The 17,527-nt window shown below is 37.4% G+C and overlaps 1 protein-coding gene across 1 annotated transcript in view; it reads right to left on the reverse strand.

Moving 5' to 3' along the window:
* Positions 1-2,421: 2,421 nt before the first annotated feature.
* Positions 2,422-17,527, reverse strand: part of kcnk12 (potassium channel, two pore domain subfamily K, member 12) — a 24,423-nt gene continuing 9,317 nt past the window's right edge. The window contains exon 3 of the mRNA XM_015381987.1: positions 2,422-4,421. Coding sequence (XP_015237473.1) covers positions 3,529-4,421 — 893 coding nt within the window. The 3' untranslated portion in view covers positions 2,422-3,528. The remainder of the gene's footprint in view (positions 4,422-17,527) is intronic.

Here is a 17,527-nt window from a genome sequence, read left to right on the forward strand (position 1 = left end):
GCAGTGTCTTTATTAAATGCAGTTAAAATCTCTGCTGAAATTTCTATATGAGAGCTTTGTATTAATTTACCAGTAGCTGACAAAAATCTAACTGATCTGTCTATGCAAACATATAATAAGGTTAAAAAACAACAAACCTGGTCTTTGGCTTTGTTGATGAAAACATTTCATCCATCATCCAAAGAGCTTTCTCAGTTCAAAGCTAGTAGGGAAGACGCCTGAGACTTTTAGGCTTGTTTTGGATTTAAATCCCATGCAGCTCAAACTCCCCAAAGAGCAGAGTTAGTGCCCGCTTTGAGCAGCACTAATGGTGGCTGTGAGGTGCTTGGTTTGAATTTTACTGAACATCAAGCTTAATGTTTAAATGTTTCTTCCTCTATTTCTTTTTTTCTTGTCCTTTCTCAAGAAATAACTGGCATTTGACCCCCAGAGGAGAGTCCCTTATCTTGGAGAGCCGTATTAGTTTCTTTAGTAAAGTAGTCTAAATTTTCTTCACTGGACTGAACTGAGAATTGTGGAGCTTAGTTTGTGTCTAAGAATTTTGTCTTTGGGAAGAACCAACCTCTGTCTGAGAGATCAGTTATGTCTGAAATGCACTGATTTTGTTTTTGAAGAAAATCTTTCTGGGTTTTTTCAGATGTTCCAAAAATGCAATGGAATCCTTTGTGTTTTTTTTTTTTCCTTTTATAATGGCACCAACAATCCCCTGTTAGGAGAGTCCAATCTGCACATGAGATTTACATCTGCAGAATAACAGCCTTCAGATGAAGATCAAAAAAATTTCAACTGCCAAAAAATTAGGTTTAGTTGTTTTTTTGTTTTGCTTTAAACTTTTAAAATAACCTTGTCCTGGATGATGGCGAATCTTTAACAGGGTTTAAATGTTTACCCCTCTAATGTGTGAATTCTTTTTCAAAATGTTCTCTGCCTTTAAAACCTTTTCAGAATTAGATGCACAAGCATTATTGTCACAAACACTAAGTGGAGCATTTTACAGGAAAGAAATATTAACGTATCTCAAATTTCATCTAGATTTATTAAAAATAAAAGACCTGATAATAACTTGACTTTGATTAGGTCATTATGACATGCATTTGTTTGGATCAAAACCATCTCATATGTTTACAGTTGTCCTGCTTAAAGGCGAATCTTCACCCCAGTCTTATTTTTTATTTTTTGGAGCCTCTTTTAGGTTTAGTTTATGGTTTGCCTTGAATTAAGATCCATCTATCTCCACATAATCCAATGAATAGCTTTGTTGTACCTGCTAGAGAAAACAATCTACACAGCATGGTTCTGCCATTACCATGATACACTATGTTTAGGGACAGTGTTGAGAGTAATAATGTTACCTAAAAAATGAAATTTGTAACTTTGCTTGTTAGTCATTGAAAACAAACCAATTACTTTTCACACAGTAGTATAGACAGTGCGATACCTGCAATCTAAAGCAGCGTGTTACTACAACTTGATCAATCAAAGCAACTATGAGCGGCAGATTTTTGCTGAGGGTCAAGTAAAGCTGATATAGTGACATACAAAGTGCTGATTAGCTGAGAAGCCGTAATGTGGGCGGGTGTTCACCCTACCTTGAACACAGGCTGAGAGGAGAGAAGATGGCACAGAGCCAATGAGCGTCCCTAAAAGTAAATCTAGAATCAAAAGCTAAACGTTCCTGCGATTTGCTCATTATGTGCCAGAAAAAAGACTTTGTACATCTGTTAGAAGCACCTCTGATCTAAAGAAGCACCTAACATTGCCACATGTTGATCTCTGGTATACTGAGTTCCCTTGCATGGTTTGCTGCTTTTTTCCCCCCAGAAATGCTGTAAATCTGCAGTTATGCTGGGTGTTTTTCTCCAGTGGTGTGACCCCTGTTTTATTCTACATGATCATATTGTAACTTACTTGTTCAGCCACATACACCACAAAGGTACAAATTAGTATATGTTTTCCAGATATGAAACCTTTTAAATTATTTATTTCAATAATTTATATCAAAAATCTTATATTTAATAATTTAAAAATTTGTATTGAAGTTCCAATATCAGGAAAGTTTTCCAAATTCTTCAACATCTTAGATTGTAAAAAGGAAATGCATTGTTATTTGACTAGTATTTAGTTACGTTGATTGTACATTCACTTACTCAACTAGCAGCTATAACTAGTTACTCTTTAAAGTGACATTCTCCTCACTGATGTGGACTGTCCATTCTGAAGGAGGGCCAATAAATGTAGATTTTTGTCCCCTCTATTCAAACCATTTTCTTTTAGGTCCTTGCTGTCTATTTAAATGGGTTTTGGGCAAACAGACTTTCTAATTGTTTTGTTTCTATTATTTAATTTAGGGGTGTCACAGGGGGCTAAGCGTAACTAGGGAACCCTCCTCTTTATTTTGTTTTATCAATTCAGCATACAGGTGTGCATTACTGTGTTATATGATATTAAATCCCTATAAAATACATTGAAACATGTGGAATTAAGGGCCAAAATCTAAGAAATGTATGAATATATAGGATAACCTGAATCCTTTTGAAATCACAAAATGTTTCATGAAAACCTTTGCATTCTAGGGAAAAGGACCTCCTCATACATCTTTAACCTATGTAGTGTTTTTCTCCTTTTCTTCTTTTTGCAATTTCTTTATAATACACTGCAGTTAATACCAAACAGGAAAAAAACTCTTTATTTTCCTCACAGTGAGTTGTTTAGCTTGAAACATACGGCATGGAGAAAGAAAGATATGGTTGGTGCCATCTTTTACCCTTCAAGTCAGTGTCTGGCCACTCAAACATGTGCATATAGCTGATAAGAAGGCCAGTTTCTCTCTCTCAAGAAACAGATTTTCATTCTTCATCTTTTTCCTTTTTTCCATTTGCAGAGAGAGGAAATTTCTCTTTGTAGCTTGTTGGTGTAGCACTGGAAAGCTGTCCTATGCTACAACCCCCTTTAAATCAGCTACATCATGGCCATGATGTGAAGGTCTACTTTTCACTGTTGGCCCCAAGAAAAGAAATTAATCAACAAAAGGCAGGATAGGGGCAAAAGAAAGGAAACGTTGAAAAATGGTGCAAAATGTACAAGAAATATAATGCATAGATCAGTATGTGCTATATCAGTCAGCGGTTATACTTTTTTTGTCAGCATATGTACATTCAAATGAACTGGCAACACTCCAAGAAAGCAAAAACTGTGCAGTTTGCTTCACTTGGCTCTTTTACAGCACAATGATTCAACCATAAAAGGTCTGATGAACTGACTGGGTGCACCAACTGGTTCCAGCCAAGAGCTGATATTTTAAAGCTCATTCTTTTTGAGTCTTAGGTTGAGAGTGCTGTCACCATGCTTTAAGAGGAGCTCTGTGATTCTCTGTTCATGCCATCATCCTTAGAAGAGGTTTTTAATTCCAGTCAGGAGTATAAAAATGATATATGACATGCATAACAAGTTACCATTTCAGCAGAACTGCAGGGTTCTACTATAAAGTTTGAGAGATGTTTGGATGCTTTGTTTTCCTCTCTGCATGTTCTACCTGGAGTTACTCGTCTCTGCCAGTCTGTTGTTCATGATACCAAGGGCCCCCACGCCCCCAGAGAAGCCATTATGGCGAGAGCTGCCACAGACCGTCCTGGGATATCCGTTGGCAGACTCAGACAGCTGCTTCTGCATGAGAGCAAGGGACACCTTGTTTGAAGCCGCCAGGTCCTTCATGGAGATCATTTCCCCTGATAGCCTCCGTCCTTCGGTATCACTATCACATGGACCGTCTGAGTCAGGCTGATGACTGAACCGACTCTGACGACCCCTGGAGCCTGGGCGGATGGCGTTTCGCCTACCCAGGAGGGCGTTTGCCTTACTGCAACGCTGACAAAACAAACAGCTCATTTTCTCCAGCATCCAGTTAAGCACCTGCTTGATAACAATAGAAATTACATTGAAGAGTGAGTAGATGCAACAGACGCCCATAAGCATTAGGAAGAAGTTGGCCACCCTATAGAGGCTTTGGTATTGGTAGGCAGCGCTCTGGCTGCTGACAAAGTCACCAAAGCCAATGGTGCTGAAGGTGACAAAGCAGAAGTAGAGTGAATCTAAGTAGGCCCAGCCCTCTACGGGGCTGTACATAGCCGACGCACAGCAGGAGATGGTTATGGCTGACAGTCCCAGAATCAGCATCACGTGGTACACGGATGGCTTCCATCCTGGGAGAGAGTAGGCTGAGAAGTCATGCCGGATTCCTGGTGGAAGGAGACCGCTGTTCCTGATTCTTCTTTCTCTCACAGCCTTCATTACCACAGCCAGGAGTGTTATGATGCGCTCCAGGAAGAGGTTAAAAAAGAGGATAGTTGCAGCGCAGCCCAGAAGCCCATAAAATATCAGGAACACTTTCCCAGCAATTGTCACAGGCGTTGTCATCCCAAACCCTGCAGGGACATAAAGACATTGCACAGTTATTCTCAAAGCTGAGACTCAAATATATGGAGAAGGCAGAGGTTAAAGAATGGCTGAGGTGAGAAAGAGTGTTCAAACATAGAATAACAAGTGTGCATTTATAAAGAAATGTATGAACTTTATACTAAAACATAAGTTACTGTATAATTCCACACATAGTTGACCTGTAGAAGAGCTTTGCAGGTACAGCAGATCCTTAAGTTTCCAAAATACTCTTCAGTAAGTTATAAAGTAATCGAAGTACATGTTTTTTAATCAGAAATGTTTATTTCTCTTATCCTGGATAATCATACCATAGAGCTGCAGAAAATCCAAAAATCTGTTTCTTAGAAAATTTGAATATTAAATAAGATCAATAAAAAAGGGTCGTTAGTACAGAAATGTTATGTTAAGGACATACTACTGCCTCAACAGTCATGAGGAGGATTTGGCAGTTGTCAAAAAGAGTTAGTGATACCCACCACAAGGAGCATAACCACAACACTGCAGCGCGTATCTCTACGGCTTAGTTCTGCATCCTGTTTTATTATAGAAAATGTCTGGAAAGTTGAACAGACAGAAAAATGCCTGGTGGAAAGAAAATGCACGACAAGCAGGGATAACTACGGCCTTGACAAGTATGAAGCCAAAGCTTTTCAAGAGATTAGGGGAGATTCACAGGGTGTGGAGTAATGCTGAAGTTGGTGCTTTAAGAGCCAGCACACCCAGACATGACCAGGACAGGAGGAAAAACAATTGTCTTCTGTGTGAATTTTTAACCTGAGACAACACTATAAGCTGAGGAGAAAAACCGGATTTGACTATTTATCTGTGGTCCATTTGTTGAAATGAGAAATTTCCTTTAATTACAAAATTAAAAGTCTGAATTAAGAGGGAGATAGATAAAATCCATTGGAGGTACAATATAAATTTCTGCTGTCACTTATGGTTTGGTGGGCCATGTCATCTGTTGGTTCATTGTGTTTTATTAAGTTCAAAGTGCAGCCATATTGGAGGAAAATATGAGGCCATTTCATACGGTAGTTCACTTTGATGACAAGATTTTTTGATAAATTGTTTTTGCTTTCAGTAGAATTTGGCTCCTGCCTTCACTGTTAAAAGCATAAATGCTTGATCGTCCAGGTTGGCTTGATACAGAATTTCAATGACCAGTCTGCCATTAATAAGCAGAATGACAACTAATCTGAGATGGATTGGAGGAATCCCTGTGATGGACTGGCGATCTGTCCAGGGTGTACCCCACCTCTCGCCTGTAGACAGCTGGAGATAGGCACCAGCATGCCTAACGACCCCGCTTGGGATAAGATGAATGGATGGATGGATTGGAGGAAATTTATTTTTTAACCAGATCATTTAATTTTTTCTTGATGTATAAATGATAAAACAGGGTCCTAAATCAAAGCCTTGGGATACCCCATATGGGAGCTTAATAAATATCCACCAGCTGTTCATACAGATCCTAAGGCTTCAAACAGAAGGCTCATTGTCTTTTTAAAGAAAAGTGATGCTATTCTTAATGAATTGTGTATATGCAATATGCTGAATGTACTGATAGATTTTTACCTCAAAAGAGGTAATTTCTTAGAATCTTCTATGCGGCTGTCACAGTTTAACCTGGGTGTTCCAGCTATGGAAGCGTCTTTAGAATTAACAGCAGATACTGTCTGCTCAGGAATTACTGTTAGTCTCCTGGCATGTCAGGTTTAATGTGATGCTAAGCCTAGAGCATCATCTCCAATATATAACTGTTACAATGATAATGTAGAAAACAACTAACTAATAAAAACAGCTTTTATTAGTTAGATTATTATTACACTAGGGCTGCTCAGTGGCGCAGTGGGTAGCACTGTTGCCTTGCAGCAAGAAGGTTCCAGGTTTGGGGTCTTTCTGCATGGAGTTTGAATGTTCTCCCTGAGCATGTGTGGGTTCTCTCCGGGTACGCCAGCTTCCTCCCACAGTCCAAAAACATGACTGTTAGGTTAATTGACTTCTCTGATTTCTCCTTAGGTGTGAGTGTGTGCGTGAATGGGTGTTTGTCCTGTTTGTCTTTCTGTTGCGCTGCGATGAACTGGTGACCTGTCCAGGGTGTACCCCGCCTCCCACCCATAGACAGCTGGAGATAAGCTTGGGATAAGCATGATTGTTACACTAATTAGAAGAGTACTTTTTTTTAAAGAAATGAATATATGAATAAAAATGCTGCTGAAGTAAAAAAAGTCTTTCAAGGTCTACAGGATTCACAGTTTTGTTGCATAAAAGATATTAGCTATAAATTACCTACATGCAAAGCTTCCTCCACTATTATTAGCTTTCTTTATAAAAGTTGTGTAAAAGCCCTTTGAATGAATTAATTAAATTTTTTTTACAAAGCTTTTGATCTCAAGTATTCATGTAATACTTGTAATACTAGCCATCACATTTAATTTATTGTTCAGTTTAACAGTGCTTTCATTACTTTGCTACACATACTACTCAGGACATCTTATGCACCAACTCAGACACAGACATTCAAAGCGTTATGTCATGTGTCAACAAAACAACAGATGCTTTTTTTGTCAACAAATAAAAACGTGCTCAAATATCAACAAGTTCACTTTTAGGCCAAGGTTTATAGATTTTCCATTGTCATTTCAGTCTCCTCAGAGCATTAGGCCAGATCGTTTTCCTCTCTTTCTCCTCCAACCGCCCCTGTCCGGTAATAAATGGCATCAATAGTATGACAATACTTTCTTTATGATGGTCAAAATGGCTTTTTTGACCTTATCTCCGGCCGTGAAAACCACTCTCAAGAGCGTCTTCTGTTGACATGCCAGCTCATTTAGATCAATTCTGATTGATACAGATTGTTTTATAGACAGGAGGGAACACAGCCCCATCGTGTTCAGTGCCGGCGGATAAAAAAACAAACAAACAAAGTCTTGTGTATGTTGTCCACACTGAAATATCTGCCTTTATAATAGTGACATAGTTCACCAGCAGACATCAAGAAAACCCTCTGGGGCGCAGACAGGTGAAGGGCACCGATTACCCAAATTGAGCCCTTCAGTAAAATCCTACTTTAGTGTTCATAGTTAATTAATTAACAGCCCAAGACTCTTTAACCTGCCTGAATCAGTGGGAAAACAGATTACATCTTCTCTGGGCTCACTGAGACAGCCTTCCGCACCATCTCTCATTACCAAGTAAATTACCTAAGAGAGGAAAAGGCACCAGGCATCGATTCAGTGTAGCATTTCAGAGTCATTACTCCAGACCACTGTGTCAAGACACATTAGAGGATAGCAACCAATAATAGGAAGCAAAGCCTAAGCAAGTAAACACAGGCTTATTTGTTTACAAAGACTTCTTTATTTGTACAATAAAGCAATTCAATGAAGGCTACAAGTGAAGCCAGCGGGAGAAAGATGAAGGCGCTGACCTCGACAATCGAGTTGAAAAGAGTTATTTCATCCAGCAGAACTTGATAAGGCAGAAAATTATATGTGTGCTAATCCGATTCAGTCCGAGCTCTGGGAGAATATTTATTCATTAACATTAAATAAAGTATTCTCAACTCAACATGGAAAATTGCGCTATGCTTCAGTGGCTGCACACATAATTACACACTAGAGATTCAAGAAGGAGGAGAGTTATCTAGATGGCGCCATTTGTAACCATTAATTATAATATGACAGTTTTTTTAGCAAAGGTCGGCTCTAACGTTTTATCAGACTGGAGGTGGAAATTGAAGGATGGAGAAAAACACGTTGTGATTTCACATCCCTTCGAGCAATAGCAGTTTATAAACACATTTCACCTCTTTTCTCCAGGCCACATTCAAATGTCCTCTTAGAATGATAGTTCAACTCAGAACAGTTTCTCAGTCCTGCAGGTTGCAAGTGTGAACTCTTCAAAATACGAAAAGCACAGGACATGCAAGATCGAAGTCATCAATTTTTTTCTCCTATAGCAGTGATAATCTTAATACATTAAAGAATTAAAAACATTAAAGACAAAAATTCTCTACTCAGAGTTGATTTGTTTTTTTCAGCAAACCATAACTAAACTAAAGTTTTAGCTCTTATTGCACATTTACAGAAAATTTGGTTTATACGTCCATTCTAGAAATATATTAATTTTTCCGAATAACAATATACACACCTCAACTCAAAATCAAATAATAACATTCAAACAGTTTACAAAAACAATCAAAAAGTCAATTATTGGAGATCCAGTAAAGTAAAGAGACAAAAAATACAATAAAAAGGAGACAAAAAATCTGACCTTTTCTTAGAGAGGAATTTGAAGGTGATGAATAATGAGTGTTCACAGAATTATTTGCTGAATAGAAGCTTAACTTTCTTAAAGTTCCATCAGCAAGGCAAGGCAACTTTATCTATATAGCACAATTCACTACAGGACAAGTCACTGCGCTTTACAAAAATTAATCTATAAAATAGAAGAAAAGTGTAAAAATATTAAAATCAGACTGTTAGTAAATAAAGATAAAGGAATAATAAAAGCAGGTAGTTAAACAAATAAAATAGTTCCACTGTCAAAGGCAGCTCTAGACAAATAGGTTTTTAAGGTTGACATAAACGATCTCAGGCTTTCAGCTCTTCTACAGACTTCTGGAAGTTAGTTCTAGATAAGTGGCAAACAGGTACTAAATGCTGCTTCTCCAGGTTTGGTTCTAATTCTGGGTGTACAGAATTAGGCTTGAACTAGAAGACCTGAATGGTCTAGGAGGTTGATACACTGACAACAAATCTGTTATGTAATGAGGTGCTGATCCCTTCAGTGATTTATGGACAAACAGAAGGATTTTAAAGTCTATTCTCTGAGCTACAGGGAGACAGTGGAAGGGCTTCAAACTGGGCTGATATTCTCTACTTCCTTAGTTCTAGTAAGAACACAGGCAGCAGTGTGTTGGATCAATTGCAACTGTCTGATGGACTTTTTAGGCAAACCTGTAAAGATACTGTTGCAGTAATCAATCCTACTAAAGACAATTACATGAATGAGCTTTTCTAGATCCTGCTGGAACATTAGTCGTTTAATCCTGGACATGTTCTTCAGGTGATTAAAGGCTGACCTGGTAATTGTCTTTATGTGCCTCGGAAGGTTCAGGTCTGACTCCATCATGACACCAAGATTTTGCCCATAATCAGTGGTCTCTAGCTGAAGCTGTAGTAGCTGAAGCTGTGAGCTAACTCTGGATCTCTCCTCTTTTTATCCGAAAATTATTACCTCAGTTTTGTTTTTATTCACTTTATAAAGTTATGGTGCAAGTTATGCATATTGATCTGTTCTAAGCATCTAGCAAATGCTCTGACTGGTTCATATTCACCTGGTGACATTCTGATGTAAAGCTGTGTGTCGTCTGCATAGTTATGGTAACTGATCTGGTTGTTTGCTATAATCTGAGCAAAGGGAAGCATGTAGAAGTTGAACACAAGCGGCCCCAGAATGGAGCCTTGAGGAACCTCACATGTGATTTTCCTGGTCTCCGTTTTAAAGTTCCCTACTGACACATTGAAGACCCTGTGCTTCGGTTAGGATTTAAACCAGTCTGGTGTTGTACCAGAAAGGCCAACCCAGTTTTCCAGACAGATCAGAATCTCTCTTTGAAGGATGAAGAGTTTTTCAGCACAGTTCTGAATACATTATTTAAATCACAAAAATAATGAGTGAAAGAAGAACATGTACCTCAGTCTGTCAGACTTGACCACATCTTACCAAAGTAAAACTTTAAAAAAAGAGGCCTCGCACACCATGGCCTAGTGGTTAGGGCATAGAGCTTGGAATCCTGATGCTCCAGACCCAACCCCATAGACTACCACTCTGGGTCCCTGAGCTTAGACCCTTAACCCCACACTGCTCCCCTGGTGCCGCACAATGGCAGCCTGATGCTTCAAAGCAGTGATCTAGGATTGTGATTTTGCCTACCTTTGATCACTTACCAGCTCAAGCCATGTAATGAGTTTTCATATGAATTGATAGAATGCTCTTTTCAGTACCAGGCATAATGCACAAAAACAAGCAGGATATGATTTTCCTTAAAGCATCTGGCTGTGACTACAGAGGTAATGCTGATTCTGAGGCAGTTTTCAAATGAGAAAACTACTTACAGTGTCATTGGTGAAGTTGGAAACATTGTGTGTTTTAATTATTGTCTAAATTTGACCTGAAGGCTCAAACTAGAGACACAATAATTATCTTTTTTGTTTTCAAACTTACCTAAGAAACTAAAATCTAAGCCACTATTTCTTTCTAAAGATGAAAACCTGTAAAACTGCTGTAATCAGCACTTTTTAAAATAACACTGGATCAAAAAGCTGAACTGTCAAACACAATCAGCATCTACTACACAGTGCTGAACCTCATTTCAGCTCCTTTGTGTTCTTAAACATGCAGCCTCACAACTAAACATAAGCCACCTATGAAGTGTAACCTTTGACAGGCATTATTTTTGGCTGCTTTTCCGTGATCCTGTCAGAGGTAAAATTGATTATCACTGTGGGACAATTTGTGGAGTAGAAAACGACAGCTCACAACTGCAACATTTTAAGAAAAAAAAGAAGGTAAAGTTTATCCTCACATTGTGACGTTCACCAAACTGACTGCAGCAGAAATATAGGATTTAATCCGTCTGCTGGTGCATGGTATTCTTTATCTCCTTCCTGAAGGCAGGATGTCTGTTTTTATCCTGAATGGGTAAGGAAATGAATGCTTTGAAGGTCACAAAGTTTATTAAGAGGTATGCTGGCGATTTCACTACATACATTTCCGATACATTGCAGGCTATTATTTTCCTTCACTGAAATATTCTAGCAGATAAAACATAAAGTGTGAATAGACTTGATAAAACAAGAATAGAATAACACCATGCAAACATAGTTAGATTTAAAGTGTGAAACTTTCATTAAAAGGGCACTAGTGTGTTTTTTTTTTTTTTTGCAACTGATCTTAACTAAATTTGTCATAGCCACCCCAGTATCTATACTGTGGTTATACTGTAGCTCAACAGCTTGATTATTGATTCTTACTGAATAAATAATTTTTTTAAAACCTGACCATGCTTCTTTTGTTTCTTCATTATAAATATTTTAAAAATAAGCTTTGCACAGATATAAAAAGTCCATGTTCAGAGTTTTTGCTGCTGACAAGTGACACAATGACTATTGGAGCCAAATATGTGTATTTTTTGTTTCTTTTTATTTATTTATTTATTTTTTGTTTGTTTTGTTTGTGATCACTAGATGGGGCTGTCGGCTCCAGTATATAAATGAAGAGATGACAGGTAATTGACAGGTGTTGAATCCGGAAGGGCATACAAGTTTTTGACCGCTGTGGCGGAGTCGTTGTTATCCCTGTGGCCGTGCATTGTGGAATAAATGATTTTTTATGCACAAAATGGTTCATCTGGCTGGAACAACTTATGTACTGCAAGAGGATCGTTTGAATCACGTTTACACGTGATCGACAGGTACGTTAGCCGCCAGGCGCGTCATAACAAGCAGCAACGGATCAACGCAAAATAGTGCAGTGTGAAACTGGCTATAATAATGACAGTGTCCTCTGCAAATCTAATGGCTCTGTTGCACTTTTGCCTATAAAAGAAAGCCCAGTTTCAAATAAAGCACTGCATATTCTCACTAACTGTGTCAAATCCACCAATCAGTAAATATTACTTATATCAGTGTGAAAAGAAAAGTTCACAAATAAAAGTTCAAAGCAAATTCAGACCAGAAATACATTTGCTATATCATCAAAGCTTTAAATCATATCTGCTCACATTAAGATAATTTTTTTTCTACTTACTTTAGGTTTCTTTCAGTGAAATGTAACTGTAAGTTAAGGCATCTACTTTGGCTCAAGTATTTCTTAAATGTAGGTACATGGAAATTATTTTAGGTCATTATAGAGCACTTTGCACGTATCAAGGCTCGGTGCGGCCTGCCCTTCTCAAAAACCCAACCAGACAAATCAAACGCACCCTACAGGTTTTCCAAAGATAAATGTAATTTTCTTTAACGTTTTGACCCGTTTCACTCAGAATCCACTTTAAAAAAAAAACTTCCGTAAGGTTTTTCGAATCTTGGCGAAACTTTAGTGCTGCAGAGAAATAGTAACAGCTAAACTGTAGTTGGGTTTTATAATTGTTGCAGGTGGCCTCAACATTATAATTTTTATGACTCTCCATGAGTACAATCTACAACATACAATGATAATTCAATCAATTTAATCAATCAATTTAAGCTTAACAAATTGTTATTCATATTAGGCTTGACATGGCAAAAGGCAGAAAATTCTAACCTATGTAACAAAGTGGAAAACCTAAAATATAACACAGATCAAACATACCAAAACATGAACTAGTCAAGGTCATGCCACAGCATTTTATGTAGAGTTTTAGTCCTGATTCATTTTAGATTTTAAGCCAATCAGGTGTGGCATGTTTGTTTTGCTTTGGTTTATTGTTCTTCTGCATAACTCAACTGGGCTTGAGCTCAAGATCACAACTGATGGCAAATTCACGGCTCCATCAATAAGCCCAGGCTGTCCATGTCCCGAAGCAGTGAAGCAGACCCAGGCCTTCATACAGTACCTCCTCAAGCATATCTGACAACTGGTGTGAAATTCTACAAAGCTTTCTTAATTTTACAACATTTATACTGTATTTATACTGTAGCAGAACCTACTGCTCCAAAAAAAATTAAACTTTTATCTCACCAGTCTTTAGAATATGCCGACTCTAAGAAATGTGAAGTTAAATAAGGTCATTCTATAAGTACTGTTCAAACTGCTTTGTGTCTTTTTGCAAGATTTAATCTAATTGATCACATTTGTCGTAAGAAGCAATGTTTTTGGAGTCTAACAGCACCCAAAAGATAAGAGGAACTACATATTTGGTATATTTCAGATGTAGAAGTTTGTCACTAAAGGAGCTGTCCAGTTCTGAAGCAGTGTCATACATGGGATCAAAGATATTGTCCTAGAGGAATGTTATTTTTTTGTTGAGTATTTTTCTGTCACTAACTACCTGCAATAGTTCAGGTGACATCAAAGCACAGAACTGGTACTTCTGATTAACTTATCCATCTGCTTTTTCTATGTTTATTGGTGATAACAATATAAGAAGGCTGAATGTGTCAAATAATTAATGATCACCTGCTAGACTCCAAAAGACATAAGCTTCCCCAGGGGATAGAGTCTCTTCTAACGCTGCACCAAAGTTCCAGTGCAGGGAATTGTTCAGATGAACATCTCAGCAGACTCCATTAACTCAGTTTCATACAGGCATTTCCCTTTATATTTATTGGTGACGCTGTGGACAGTTTGCAACTGCAAAAAGCTCCTTGTTTTTCCTCTGTGCATTTATCTGGAAATGTTTCAGCTGTCGACATCGTTTTTTATAACAACCTGGATGAGTCATCAAGTCGTTCTTTAAGTAATTTTGGTTTCTTGGTCATTCCCAGAATGTTTAGAAACTGTACAGTGTTTTTCTAAATTAAAGATAACGCATCTGAATTGGGTTCGCTGAAATCCCAAATGCTTTTGTTAAACCCTTCCCAGACATTTATGATTTAGTGTCTTGGTTGCCATTGAATTTATAGATCATTCAGCTTACTTCATGTTCCAACAAGTTTTATTTAAGTGATTTCTGTTTTCTACTGGCCTGATACTAAAGAGGCCCAAGTATATCCAGCTACACTAAACTCCTCCAAAAATGTTTTTATCTGAATAAATTCTGGATTTCAAAAGGGGATCAATCAATAATTTATCTATTTTAGACAAGTTGCTTTTACATAATAAATAATTTCCTGGGGTCTCATATATTGGTATTACATCACACAAAGATGAACTGACATTTATGGAGCACAGATATGCTTTTGCCAAACAAAACTTCCTACGTATGAAAAACTATTCTCATAATATGAATAACATAGTAGGCTCAGCAGCTTAATATGAGTTTAGATGTAAATGAAAATGGAAGCAATACTATTACCAGGCTCCCTGTGTGTCTTACAATTCACGAAAAAGATCATCCTCAAAGCTTGTGTTGTGTTTGATAAAAGCCCGCTTGACACCTTTTACAAATTAACGCACCCTCAAAGAGGAATATTGATTCAACTGACTGGAATAATATCCTCCCAAGGTTGTTGCTATAAATCTCTCTGCCTAATGTTAGAGTAGGCTGTTGCAGAAATGAGTTCAGTAAAAATAGCTAAAAGGTTAGTTGGCAAAATCGGGATGTTAGAGAGGCGATGTTTAATAGGAACCTTTGAGACTCTTGATCCCAGATTGACAGGAAATCCTCATGCTTTTCCTTTTTTCTTAATTTTATTTTTTTTGCCAGCTTTAAAGAAACATCTTTTCTCAAAACCTATAGCATCTTAAAAATGTAGAATTGAATTATTCTAATCAAATAACTAATAGATGTGTCCTAAAAAAAAATGCCAATAAAACCAAATGTTCCTTGATCAGTAAATGCTTCCAAACTGTGCGGAAATAAACACCAGCAAAACGCCACCCTTGCCCACCCTTCTGATGACAAGCTTATGTGACGAACAGGAACTGATTAGTCACGAGCATGGCTCAGCAGGGGTCCGCAGAGAGGACATAGGGCCAAGGAAGCAGCACTACAGCCAGACCTGCGACACTATCACTGAGCCATCTGCTGAGGTACTGCCAAGTTTACTGACTGCAACAGAAATACACACAGGATGTTGCCAGGTTTACAAATAACGCATCAAAAAATAGGTCAGTTAAATTGGAGATCATATCAGTGCATATGTGCACTGTACTCTGAATAGAATACTGTAATATCACCTGTCTAAAAGCCAGGACATTCAACATGTCTGAGAAAGCCTGCAGCAAAGCAATGAGACTTTGAATTTATCACCCTGCTCACCAGCACGTAATACAAGTTAATGGCATTTGTTCTGCTTGTCAATGCAATGATAATGAGCATGCAGCGATAAGAAATATTGGACCAGCAGGATTATAAAGAACCGTGTGGGGGACATTCATTAAACCCTGTCGATAGAAGATATAAATTACATATGTATCACTTTGTATAGGTAGCCTCTACAGCAGCAGTGTTACACCGATCAGATGAAGGCCTAAAATAGATATTTTTTATGATTTTATAACTACTAAATCTATTTTTTTCTAAAATTGTATATCAGTTTTTAAATCACCCACAAAACAGAGCCTGGAGGACTGATGACTCGGTCGTAGTCTATATTGATTTTTTTTTTTTTTTTTTTTACTCAGAGGAAAAAACAAGCTGTATTGCTTTTGGATCTGGATCAACATTTATTCCTCGATTTTATTTCAATGCATTTTTCCTAATTTTGGTTGACAATAAAACACATCGAAATATGGGCTTAAAACTATTAAAAATACATTAATTCTCATTAAATCTTTATGCTGTTTTTGATATCACAACCACAATCTTATTATATCAATATGATGAATAAATAAGGTTTCTCTGTCTTTAATTTAAAGCCGTGAATAAGGGCTAATAGGCTTGTTAGAGAACACTGTAAACAAACACAACCATGAAGACAAATTAACATGCAAGGCAGGTCAGTTATTGGGATTGTGGAGAAGTTTAAAACTGGGTTAGGTTGTGAAACATTGCTGAATCCATCATCTGAGATGGAAAGAGTGCAACAAAACTAAAAACTTATCAATACATGCAAATCCACTTTAAATGACAGGTCAATGGGAGAACATTATGGAGTGGCTAAGAGCCTCATCGAAACTCAGGGGGAGCTTAACAGGAGAACTATCCATCATGTACTCTAGTAATCTAGATGTTATTGAGGAAAGACAAGAGGAAGAAAGAAACCAATAAAAATTTTTGTTAGAAGTTTTCCTGAAGTCATCAGAGGCTACAGTAAACGGTGTAAATCTTTTGTTTCTGTATGGAAAATCTTATATTCCACAATGAGACACGGTGGTGGCAGCATTCTGCATCTACGGCTACAACTAATGATTATTTTGCAAAACGATTCATCTGTCAATTTTTTTTTTAGATTAATGGATTAATAATTGGATAGTAAAAGGATTGTTAAACAAGGCTTTTAACAGAATTAAACCAGGTGAAACTCAAACTCTCCCACTTCAAGAGTTCTGGATAGAGCATACTGACAGATGAGAAATATTTTTTATCTTAAATGCAAAATGTTTACATATTTTTTTCTTTTAATTTTGATATAATTCCTGCTTTAGAATTCGAATACAGGACAATCCTGGATAGATACCTGGAAGCTGCAGCAGGACGCAATCCTTAATTTATATATATATATTGTTAGGATTATTTTTATTATTCATTTATGAGTCATTAAAACCCTAATATTACTTGCTGTTACATGTCAAAACTAATGTTTTCCCAACCGGGTTTATCTAATAAGGATAGTTCTTCTGTCAGGATGAACACTTGTCATATTCTTTCCGTACATAATAGAGATTTAGAAACTAAGAGTAAATCATTCTTAACAGCGAGTTCTCTTTGCTTTCATCTGGGACACTGAGTATTAGTTTAATATGGCTGGAGCCAGGGATCCAAACATTCACAAACGTGTATGATGTAACCATGTGACTTGATCACATGACAGGGTGTGATACTGGAGTTGTATAAAATGCTTTTTTAACTGCATTTTACGGCCTTCTTCCTGGAGAAGCAAGCCTTGCACTTAACAATTGCTCTGGTCGTTTGCCATATCTCAGGGTTATTTTAATACACATACTACATTAAGAGGTGATCTCCTTTCAGGAAGATGTGTATATATATATATATATATATATATATATATATATATATATATATATATATATATATATAGTATATTTGCTGTCCCTAGAACTGTACACTTCTGGACTGAGATATCAGAAGTATTTCCAGGAATCTGCTGTAACCACTCCTCAAGGCCCAAGTGCCCCAATGACCACTGGCACCATGGATACATTGACCTTCCAGGTTTTCTCCAGCTCTACACAGAGCCCGTGGTATTTCTCTAGTTTTTCTAGTTCTTTTTTTCTGATGTTGCAGTCACTTTGTATTGCTATATCAACCACAATGGCA

This window comes from Cyprinodon variegatus, unplaced genomic scaffold (assembly GCF_000732505.1).
Source record: "Cyprinodon variegatus isolate N-32 unplaced genomic scaffold, C_variegatus-1.0 Scaffold246, whole genome shotgun sequence".
NCBI lineage: Eukaryota > Metazoa > Chordata > Actinopteri > Cyprinodontiformes > Cyprinodontidae > Cyprinodon > Cyprinodon variegatus.